Source organism: Xenopus laevis, chromosome 6L (genome assembly GCF_017654675.1).
Source record: "Xenopus laevis strain J_2021 chromosome 6L, Xenopus_laevis_v10.1, whole genome shotgun sequence".
Lineage (NCBI taxonomy): Eukaryota > Metazoa > Chordata > Amphibia > Anura > Pipidae > Xenopus > Xenopus laevis.
Window position 1 is genome coordinate 98231361 of NC_054381.1, and position 12205 is coordinate 98243565.

Genomic DNA, 12205 nt, shown 5'->3' on the forward strand with positions numbered 1-12205 from the left:
TACTTTTAAAGTTCTAAAGGCCTAACCTTCCATAAATCAATGGTGCTAAAGGTTTGAGTTCCTGCAATGATGTATGCAATGGGTTTCAGGCAGATCAATTTCATCTGAATTATCTGTTAGAAATATTGCTAACGCCTCGGCAATAAATTGCTGCTCTGTAACAGACGCACACAAAAAAGCCTTAGTGGTAATAGTGATAATATTCTGAGACAATTTACAATTGCTCTTCAACTATTATTTTTGGTACCCTAGCAACCATGCATTGATTTGAATAAGAGACTGGAATATGAAAAGTAGAGTGCCTGTATAGAAAAATGAGTAAAATGTGTAGCCTTACAGAGCATTTGTTTTTAGATGGGACAGTGACCCCATTTGAAAGCCAGAAAGAGCTAGAAGGCAAATGATTCAAAAACTATATATAAAAAAAAAACGACCAATTCAAAAGTTGCTTAGAATTGAGTATTATAAAACATACTAAATGTTAACTTTAAGGTGAACCACCCTTTAAGTGCCTATTACAGCAATGGTTTATATATCTTGTATCTGTAACCTTGTCATGAGCTAAGGGATTTCTAGATAAATGTTGGTCAACAAAGTTTGAACCAAACAAAGTCTGAAAAGCATCTGCTTTATATGGTCATAGTGCACGTCTGTAACTCTGAGTCCTGTTGTTTTAATGGGCCATATTTTAGTTACTGTGCTAGTATAGTCAAGTGAATAATATTAGCCATTTAGTTGGGTATGTCAAAATAATTTAAATTACTGTTTTTTTTTTCTTCTTCTTTCATTTTATAGTTCCGTCCACTAGTCAGTCAGCAATAAACAACACAGATGCCCTTACTAGGCCATCTTTACACCGTGCTAGTCTAAACTTCAACATATTTGACTCTCCTGCACTGAACTGCCAGCCTTCAACCTCTTCGGCATTTCCTATTGGCACCTCTGGCTTCTCACTTATAAAAGAGATCAAGGACTCTACCTCACAACATGATGACGATAACATCTCCACCACCAGTGGCTTTTCCTCTAGAGCATCTGATAAAGGTAACTAAGTTCATCTACCACCTGTTTTTAAAGTAATAGTTTTTACTTATCAATTTACTCAATTTGTATAGACTGTTAAAGGTTAGTACAATCCTTTATATTGTATTGGTTTGAGAATTTCCTAGACTGCCCTAGTGCAGGTTTCTAATGCTGTTAGGTCATCCAGTATGTCTGTAACACCAAATGCACATCTCTTAAAGGAGAACCAAACCCTTGCTAATAAAAACCCTTGCCCCCCCCAACCTAGGTGGTACCTTTGGTAGGGGTTTTTATTAGCAAGGAGTTGGTTCTCCTTTAAGGGAAGGAAGGGTTGCTCAGAATTTAATATATCTATCTCCCCCCCTCAGATCTAGCCGTTTCAAAAAATGTCAGCGTGCCACCTCTTTGGTCTCCTGAAGTTGATCGCTCACAGTCTCTGTCACATAACTCCTCCATGACCTCCAAAAAACCAACTTTTAATCTTTCTGCTTTCGGTTCTCTCTCACCTGTAAGTACTATTGTTTGGGCTTTTTGTGGTTTAGGTGACCTGTGAATTTATAAGTGTGTTTTAAGTCTACTTTGAATATTTTTTTAATAAAAAGCATTTATTTTCTTAATTTGATCCTTTAATAAACATTACTACATTTTGCAATGTACTTTTTTCTAGCTTTGATGATATTGGCATTTTATAAACAAATGTAAATAAGTTGGCACTGCCATCTGCTGGTTAGTTCTGCAGATTAGCTTCACAGTTGGGAGGAAATTGCAGAAGTGTGGGGAATTCTTCTGATTTGCTCTGCTTATAAAAGAGCAGTCTGGTTGGCAGAACTAACCATCTGATGGCACTGTTGTGCTGCTGATCTATTTTCAGTCCACGTTTTGAAAACGAATCTAAATTGCAAAAGTACTTAAAATAGCACTGTGCAATTTTACGTTTTTCCCAAGGTTTACTTTTCCTTTACATTAATGGTGTACTCTAGTTTCAGTATTATAATAAAACTCAATTCTACAGACGGGCATTAATATTTTTGTTGAGGATGGAAAACATGCTGTTTGGGTGGGTCTGTGGGGGGGGGGGCGCTGGGAAAGTAAACGAATGCATTCCAGTTATTATAATGCTAACTCTATTGGTGCTATACAAGTACCAGGCAATAAAAAATAAAGGATAGTGAGGTACTCCTTCCCTTGGATAATAGATTTCATATTTATACAGTCCCAGATAATAGACAAGCTTTCAATAATGCTGGTTTTCGCTTTAAGGCTTTACCTTATTTCATATATTTTTAATGGTTTTGTTAGCTTGGTTTCATACTATTTTTGACTTCTACCTTTATTGCCATTTTCATTGCTGCAGTAGTATTGGGGAGTGATAAGCAAACTGTTCGGCTAGGGGAGGGCTGCTGAGCTATCCTGTTGTGAGGCTTTCATTCTCCTTTTTAATTATGTAAAGGAGATGTCCTGACAGCAGCAATACAAATTGACAACGGAATTTAAAGATGCACAGTCCTAAAATGAAATATTTGGTAAATATATTTTCATCGGATGAGTGACAAAAACCTCTCTCTCTCACCCTGTAACAAAAGTGATCTGGGTGTAAAAACCCCAGGTCCAACACTTGAGCGTGAAGTACAATATGAATCACTACTGGAAAAGTGGTCCGGATGCATCGCCCCAAACCCATAGCAAGGGGTGTGTGTGCTTTCAAGTTTGAAGGAAATTGGCAAGCACTCCGGACACCTCTTGTGGTAGGTAAAATTCAGCTTTTATTTCAAACACATTAAAACCATGGTATCCTCGGATACTATGGTTTTAATGTGTTTGAAATAAAAGCTGAGTTTTACCTACCACAAGAGGCGTCCAGAAGCTTGCCAATTTCCTTCATACCTGAAAGCAGCAATGACTTAAATTTTTTGATTTTACTGCCCTTTTTCCTTGTACTTGTTTTGAGTAAGTTTCTGTTTGTTACTGAATTGTAAATTGAACTATTGATATTTCCCACCCCTGTCACTGTTACTCATTATTGTAATTTGCAGTCTCTTGGAAACGCATCTATCTTAAACCGTCAGCTTGGTGATTCTCCTTTTTATCCTGGCAAAACAACATACCAAGGTGCAGCTGCAGTCCGTTCCTCGCGAGTGCGCGCCACCCCATATCAAGTAAGATCAGAAATTACTTTGCATGTTGTGGTGATGTTCAGCTTATGAAAATCTCCAAGGGTAGGCATTATGGCTATAAATTATATACAATTCAAATGGTTTATGCTAAGTTTACATCACTTTACACCCCCACCTCCCCTCAATGAGGGGAGAGTAGTAAGGGCAAATGTGACAATAGAACATAAAACAAGTACATTAAAACATAAAAAAGACTGCTTAAAGTATAGCACTCTTGGTTTTCAGTATCTGATATACTAATGATGTGAATAAGTACTACCCAGTATTGGTTATATTGTACCCCACAAAAGAATGTCCACTTTTATTACTTTTAGATCAAATCCTTGATCTTAATGGCAATGGAGGCCATGGAGTAAATGGGTGTATTTAATGGCTTTGTCTCAACAGTTCAGCTGCATTGTGGGTTTGAAAAAAATCTCTGTGTTGGAGCCTCCTTTTTTGGCCTTGCTCTATCTTTGCAACTTCCTTTCTATTCAGTAGCACATGAAGAGGTTGAGCGGAGTTCTTTCTAAAAGGAGCTTTGAATATAGTCTTTAATTTATTCAAAAGTTAAAAAAAAATCTTCCAAACACAGGAAACCTAACAAATGCATTTCTGCCTACTTTTAGTTATTCTAAAGTTCATATAAGTGAGTTTTCCTTTAAGACGGCTATATTAGTACGATGTAGAAAGAGGAGCAATGCTGCTAGTAAAAGCTGGCCATACACGCAAAGATAGTCATACAATTTCTGCTTGTTTGTTGATCAATCAAACATCTTTTCGGACAGGTTAGATTTCCATCGACTAACGGTAATATCTCTGCATGTATTGCCTATGTTACAATATCTGTGGGTAACGGAGACTACTATTTGTCAGACATATCTTTCATACAGTTGCTGTATGTCAATTCATAGCCAGAACATCATGTGATTTTGTTCTTTTTACTACTTTATTTAATCTGAATGGTTTGTAGTAATTCAGTAATTCGCTCAGCCAGGGTATCCAAGCAATTGACAAGTCCAGCCAATTTCCATTGGAATAAACAAGGAGTAATTCTGAGTTTTATTTTTTTACACCCACTGCAGATTTTGGTGTTCCTAACTTTTTTTCCCCATAAATATTTTTTTTAAATATATTTATCAAGTTTTTTCTTCTCCCTCAAATCCTCAGTAGAGTATTTCATGTTGTGCTCACTAGTGCATGATTTATGAATGCTTTTGATTTTTGATAAATGCTGATTTCTCCTTGTCGGCTTGGGGGACACAGGAGACAGTGGGGTATAGCTAATGCCACTAGGAGGCAGGACACAACAGAATAAGAGATGTGACTCCTCCTCCACTGGCTATACCCTCAGCAGTAGGCGGAGCCGGAATCAGTTTTTGTTGTGTCCTAAGGAGGTTAGGACTATCTCTCTTATCTCTCTATACAACACCTTCTACACTGGAGAGTCTAAGTCACCTGCACTGAGCTGTGTGTCCTTCTGACTTCTCCCAACGTGGATTCTGTCCCTGGGGTCACTAAGGCTAACTGCAGCCCTGACCATCCAGCCTAATCGACTTCTTCTTCCTGCAGAAGGACTGTCGGCTGGCCAGGAGACAAGGAAGAGATCTGTGCCCTGGGGTAGGTGAGTACTCTCCCCCCCCCTCCCCACCCCTTTCGGGTGTCCCATTTGCCATCAGCAGCCCCCACAAGGCTCATGCTGTACCTGGCTCTGGTGATGTCTACAAGAAAATAGGGCACTGGCTACACAGGGTGCTTCTATCCACACAGCCCCTAATTGGCCCTCTTCCTCCCTCAGCCACACTCCCCTATCCTTCGGCAGAGCGTGTCTGATACTTTAGGCCGGCATAGTGCGCATTGAGGCAGCGCTTGCTTCACAGCAGCGCATCCCTCACTCCCCTCTGATTCGCGCACTTTTTCTCGCGCCTTTTCGCGCGCGCGCGCTTCACGGGCCGTGACGTCACTTCCGGTCCTTCGCTCCCCGCACTGAGAGACAAGCGCTTCGGAGCGCATTCTCTCCCAGACCTTCCTGCTACACGGGGGACACAGGCTTCAGTGGGCTATCCCTCACTGCGTTCCTGCCACCAGCGCTACCCTCTGGCTCTCTCCCTGGCTATCCAACAGCAGGGGCATCCACAGCAAGTATTACTTTATACTTTGACTTAGGTGGACCAGGCTTCCCAAAGGGCCTCCCCTCCAAACCAGTCAGAGGCTGCAGCCTCAGGGCCACAGGCCATCCCAGATTGGGCCTCTCATCTTGCCACGGGGATTCCGAAATTGGCCCTTTCCCTGGACAAGCTCCTTTCCCGCTTGGACAATCCTAAACAAAGGGTCCCAAAGCGCAGAGCCCCTTCTCCCTCAGACGAGGAAAGCGGCAGCAATTCCCCAGGTTTCTCCTCACCTCCACCAGAACCTGACGGGGATTTCTCCCTTTCTGACGGTGAGCTGTCTCACACCTCAGATCAACCAGAGGACGAATCTCCAAAATTCTCTTCCGAAGCAGTTGACTCCCTAATAGCTTCTGTCATTGAAACGCTCCACCTTCAGGAGACCGAAGAGAACCCGAAGGCTGCCAAAGCCCTTTTCAAAAGAAACAGTAGATCCTCGCCTACCTTCCCAGCTCATTCCCAACTTGAACAGATTATTCAACAGGAATGGGACAAACCTGAGCGGCGGTTCCAGCCAAACCGCAGATTCCTCAAACTGTACCCCTTTCCATCAGACTCGACTGACAAGTGGTCCTCTCCACCATCAGTGGACGCTCCTGTCTCACGTCTATCCAAAAATACAGCTCTACCAGTTCCTGACGCATCTTCTTTTAAAGATCATATGGACAAGAAATTAGAGGGCTTACTTCGCTCCCAATTTTCAGCATCGGGTACTTCCCTCCGACCAGTGCTAGCCACAGCTTGGGTTAGCAGGGCTATTCAGTCCTGGTCTGACACTCTACTTCAAGGGATTTCTTCGGGAGCCCCACGCCACCAGCTAGCGCAATGGGCATCCCAGATAAAAGAGGCGAATGATTACATCTGTGAAGCTTCCCTAGATGCAGCACAAATCATCGGCAGAACCTCCGCCCTGTCTGTTGCGGCACGCAGATGCCTCTGGTTAAAATTGTGGACAGCAGACCTTTCTTCAAAGAAGTCTCTTACCTCTCTTCCATTCAAAGGAAAGCTTCTATTCGGCCCCGACCTTGACAAGATCATCAGTCAAGCGACCGGAGGCAAAAGCACATTACTTCCACAACCAAAGCCTCGCTTGCTTTTTCGCAGAGGAAGGTCCTTTCGTCCCTCCCAAAACAAGGGCAATAGGTCATCTCCTCCACGACACACTCCCTCCAATAGAGGGAGGTTCGGGGGCAAGCCCAGATCCTCCTGGCAGAATCGCAAACCCTCTTCCAGACCTGCAGACAAATCATCCTCTGCATGACGGGGTCTCTCCCCCGTCTCCCCAGGTACCTCTAGGCGGAAGGCTTCACCGTTTTGCGGATACCTGGCTCTCAATTACTCAGGATTCTTGGATACACGAGGTAGTGTCACAAGGCTACCATCTCGAATTTTCCTCACGGCCCCCTCAAAGGTTCTTTATGTCAAGACTCCCTCGGGAACAAGACAAGCAAAGGGCTTTTCGTCTGGTGATTTCGAACCTCCTTCAAACAGAAGTGATCTCACCAGTTCCCATAGGGGAAAGATTCAAGGGTTACTATTCAAACCTATTCGTCGTCCCCAAGAAAGACGGGTCCGTACGACCCATTCTAGACCTCAAGGGCCTCAACAGGTTCATCCGACCTCGAAGATTCAAGATGGAATCCCTCAGGTCCATCATAGCAGCCATGACCGAGGGCCAATTCCTGACATCCCTCGATATCAAAGATGCCTACCTGCACGTTCCAATTTTCCCTCCCCATCGGAAATACTTACGCTTTGCCTTTCAAAACCTACACTACCAATTCACAGCCCTCCCCTTCGGACTCACCTCAGCCCCTCGAGTCTTCACGAAGATCATGGCGACTGCCACAGCCCTGATCCGAAACGAGGGAATATCCATTACTCCCTACCTCGACGACCTGTTGATCAAAGCTCCTTCCTTCTCGGCAGCACAACACTGCCTACAGATCTCCATCTCCAAGCTTCAACAGCTCGGATGGTGCATCAACCGGGAGAAATCGTCCCTGGTTCCCAGTCAATCCATGATTTTCCTGGGAATGCAGTTCAACACCAGGACCAAACAAGTCTCCCTCCCACAAGACAAGATTGTGAGACTCCAGGCCCTAGTGAATACGCTGCTGGTCAGACCAACCCACTCAGCCAGACACTGCATGAAGGTCCTGGGGGTCATGGTATCAACCATAGAAGCCGTCCCCTTTGCCCAACATCACCTCAGGGAGTTGCAGTGGAACATACTTTCTGCCTGGAAACGGAAATCTCTCCTACAGGAGATCCGTCTATCACACAAAACCCAGACGTCTCTTCTTTGGTGGTTAAACCCTCAACACTTGTCCACAGGAAGACATCTGGGAGAACCCCAATGGCGTCTACTAACAACGGACGCAAGTCTTTTCGGATGGGGAGCGGTGCTGGAAGGACGCTCAGCACAAGGCAGGTGGTCCCAGGAAGAACGGACCCTACCCATCAACCTGTTGGAAATCAGAGCCATTCGGTTGGGTCTGACCCACTGGCAACGCGACCTGTCAGGCCAAGCGATAAAGATCCAGTCAGACAACGCCACGGCAGTGGCCTACATCAATCATCAGGGCGGCACAAGAAGCCGAAAAGCCCAGAACGAAGCCAGCCTCATCCTTCAATGGGCAGAGGATCACCATGCCCAACTGTCAGCAATCTACATTCCAGGCCTCCTAAACTGGGAGGTGGACTTCCTCAGTCGTCAGACCCTGGACCCAGGGGAATGGTCGTTAAACGAGGACATCTTCCTAGAGCTAACCGATCATTGGGGCACTCCAGAGGTCGATCTCATGGCGACAAGGCAGAATCGAAAGGTACCGACCTTCCTAGCCCGCTACCGGGACCCACTAGCTCTGGGGGCGGACGCCCTCACGGCTCCCTGGAACTTCAACCTAGCCTACGCCTTCCCTCCACTGCCTCTGATTCCCAGAACGATCAGAAAGCTACAGAGGGAGCACACCACCTTAATCCTAATTGCTCCAAGGTGGCCTCGACGCACATGGTACTCGGACCTCCTCAACCTATCCATAGCGGAACCCCGAACTCTTCCTCTTCGGCCGGATCTGCTCCTACAAGGGCCCATCCGGCATCCCAATCCGGCACATCTCAGTTTGACTGCGTGGCTCTTGAGACCAAAATCCTGAGGAAGAAAGGTTTCTCAGACGCAGTCATACGCACCATGCGGGCAGCCAGAAAACCAGTATCTGCTAAAACCTACCACAGAATATGGTCCACATACCGAGCCTGGTGCCATAGTCACAAGAAGACCTTCGCAGTTTTCTCAGTCCCAGATCTGCTGGAGTTCCTCCAAGACGGCCTTGCCCTGGGCCTCTCCCTCGGTTCTCTAAAGTCCCAGATTTCGGCTCTCTCTGTCCTTTTTCAAAGGAGACTCGCACTCCTACCTGACGTCAAGACTTTTCTCCAGGGGGTGGCTCACCTCGCTCCCCCAGTTCGACCACCGGCACCCCCATGGGACCTGACACTGGTGCTGAAGGCATTACAGAAACCTCCCTTCGAGCCGATGGCTTCTATTCCCCTTCAGTGGCTTACCTGGAAGACCGTTTTTCTCCTAGCAATTGCCTCTGCCAGGCTTGTTTCAGAACTCACCGCCTTATCCTGCAAGTCACCTTTTCTCATTTTTCATCACGACAGAGCGGTCCTCCGCACTGTACCCTCCTTCCTACCGAAGGTGGTGTCGGATTTTCATTTAAATCAGGAGATCACCATTCCAACACTTTGCCCGTCACCCTCCAATCCAAAGGAGGCTGCACTGCACACTCTTGACCCTGTCAGAGCCCTCAAATTCTACCTACACAGAGTTCAGGACTTCCGTCAATCGGATGCACTGTTCGTTCTCCCTTCAGGACCTCGAAAGGGTTTACCAGCGGCCAAATCTTCTGTCTCCAGATGGATCAAGCAAGCCATACAAAGAGCATACACGGCACAAGGTCGAGTTCCTCCGGTCAAGGTCAAGGCTCACTCCACTAGAGGGATGAGCACGTCTTGGGCCTTCAGAAACCAGGCATCAGCTGATCAGCTATGCAAAGCGGCCACGTGGTCTTCCATCCACTCTTTCACAAAATTTTACCACTTTGACACTTTTGCGGCATCTGACGCACGCTTCGGCAGGAGAGTTCTCCAAGCCGCAGTAGCTACTTCCTCATAGGGCCTATCCTTCCCTCCCTGAGGATAGGGGACAGCTTTGGTACGTCCCCACTGTCTCCTGTGTCCCCCAAGCCGACAAGGAGAAAAGGAGATTTTGTGTGTACTCACCGTTAAATCTCTTTCTCTTCAGTCGCTTGGGGGACACAGGACTTCCCTTCCCGGATGGAGGCCCTTCTCTGTCCGTCAGACATGTTACTGCCTGTTGTCAATATGTTCAAGTTACAAGTTGTTAGTTGTTATTCTCTACTTAGTACTACTTTGGTACAAACTGATTCCGGCTCCGCCTACTGCTGAGGGTATAGCCAGTGGAGGAGGAGTCACATCTCTTATTCTGTTGTGTCCTGCCTCCTAGTGGCATTAGCTATACCCCACTGTCTCCTGTGTCCCCCAAGCGACTGAAGAGAAAGAGATTTAACGGTGAGTACACACAAAATCTCCTTTTTTCTTATAATTCAGGTAGGGGACATTAAATACACAAGTCGGTGTTTCTAGAACTGTTGCACACAATCGCTAATTTGATCAAATTAGAGTTTTAATCAGATTATTAAAATATAATTCATGCGTTGACTTCAGGCACCTTTACGAAGACAGGTGAAGGCAAAACCAGCAGCACACTCTCAGCAGTGTGGTGTTACCAGCTCCGCTGCACGGCGCATTCTACAGTCTTTGGAGAAGATGTCAAGTCCTTTAGCGGTAACTAACTTTGTCTTTCGATCTTTTTAAAGCTCTTTATAGTATTTGTGTGTGTGATATAACAAAGATGGAGATGATTAGATTAGTATGCACTATTCTTGTTTAACTTCTATATTAGCATTTTTCCTCACTTAAAGGACAGGGAAAAGTTTTGTTTGCTTGGGGATTGCTGATATGTAAGACACACTCAAGGGTAAAAGTCATTTGAGCCTCTCTGCCATCTTACCTTTCCTGAACGTACCTTGGCAGACTTAAAGGGGTTGTTCACCTTTCAAACACCTTTTTCAGTTCAGTTTTCAGATTGTTCCCCAGAAATATACTTTTTCCAGTTACTTTCCATTATTTATTTTTTACCATTTTTCCAAAATCTAAGCTTAAAGTTGAATGTTCGTGGCTCTGGCGTTTGTCTGGCAGCTCAGTAATTCAGGTGCAGACTCTAAACTGTTACAATTTTGCAACATTTAGTTGATCCATTTCTCAGGAGCATCTCTGGAGTATATGTAACTATTGTATCAATTCTAACAGCTGCCTGTAATGAAACCCAGAGATTTTTCTCAGCAGGGACAAAGATAAGACATTTATCTACTAAATTTATCAATTTAGAACAGTTTACAGAGTCTGCAAACCCACCTCCCAGAGCTGCTTTAGAAGGTGAAAAATTACAATTTACACTTTAATATTAGAAAAACAGTGACTCATAGACAATAGAAAGTAATTGGAAAAAGTTTTTATTTCTGGTGATTTATCTGAAACCAACTAGTTGTTTCAAGGTGAACTACCCCTTTAAACTCATGCATCCACAGTAGAATTTTTTTTTTAGGATTTTACTCTCTACTTCACATGAGTAAGTCTAAGTCCGCTCTAGGGATGTAAGGAAAGCTAACTAAGTTGCATTTCCCAAGTGTTTCCCTATAATCATTTTCTGTAAAACGAGAGTATTTGTTGTAGTGTGTATATAAATTACATATACAATAGTAATAGAGGGCGCACACAAAAAAATCCGCCAATAGCCTGGGTGCCAAGTGGAATATTTTTTTTGCACCTTCAGATCTGTCACTGGAGGAGACAAACCTCTCAGTCATTCCATGTGCTTTTTTAATTGCAGTCCGTTCGTTGCCTTGCCTGTAGTATTATAAAATGCCATAAAAGTTTTGTAATGAGGTACTCTACTGTTGTGTGCCCACTTTATATACTATGTACAGATGTTATGGTTTGAGTAAAAAAGGCATTAAGTGGGTGAAATGTTTGATTGGACTCATTTCAACGAGATTTACCTTTCAAACTTTCACTGAGATTTAGAAGTAGTTGGGTTGAGGCAAATATTCCACAATTAGATTGTGATTTTAACTTATACATATTTAAGATGTAATATTTGCTATAGCAGTCTGATTTTGAGTTTTTCCTGTTGTAGGATGCCAAAAGGATCCCATCAAACTCTTCTTTATCACATGTGAGTTTTTTTTTTTTAATTTGGTCACAAATCACTGGCAGCGAATATGAAACCCTATTTAAAATACCAGTAATGCCAAAAATGAGAGAATTTTGTATGCTTGTAACTAATGTAGTGTTGCCTTTAACTGGTAAATTGTGCATTTCCTTACCACTACTACAGCTTATCTAAATCTATGTAACCATGGTGGCTGCAATACTAATTTAAGCACACATTTACCTATTTACACTTACACATAACAAACACTGTGTAGCTATGGTTTAGTTTTCACAACAATGTATATGGAGCAGATGTCAATCTTTTTACAGAACTATACAATTAAATATTTCTATAATTAAATAGGACATTTGTAGTTAATTAAAAGATCAGTATTGCCTTAAATTCTTTATATACTTACGGCATACTTTCTGTATCCTGCAATATAATCTGACCACAAAATTGTTTGCTTTTCCAGACACCAGAAAAGAACGTCATGGATATTCCCGAAAACCCATCAAAAAGGAAAAAGGTAAGGCCCTTGTCCAATTGCATGTCGCTGT

The 12205-nt window shown here is 43.9% G+C and overlaps 1 protein-coding gene across 3 annotated transcripts in view; it reads left to right on the plus strand.

The window, feature by feature from the left end:
* nup153.L (nucleoporin 153kDa L homeolog) overlaps positions 1-12205 on the plus strand; it is a 63271-nt gene that overhangs the window by 11517 nt on the left and 39549 nt on the right. For 2 of the 3 annotated variants that reach the window (XM_041565315.1, NM_001088815.1), the window contains 6 exon segments: positions 796-1044; positions 1392-1531; positions 3057-3179; positions 10097-10216; positions 11628-11666; positions 12121-12174. In XM_041565315.1, the coding sequence (XP_041421249.1) occupies positions 796-1044; positions 1392-1531; positions 3057-3179; positions 10097-10216; positions 11628-11666; positions 12121-12174 (725 nt within the window). 3 annotated transcript variants of the gene reach the window in all.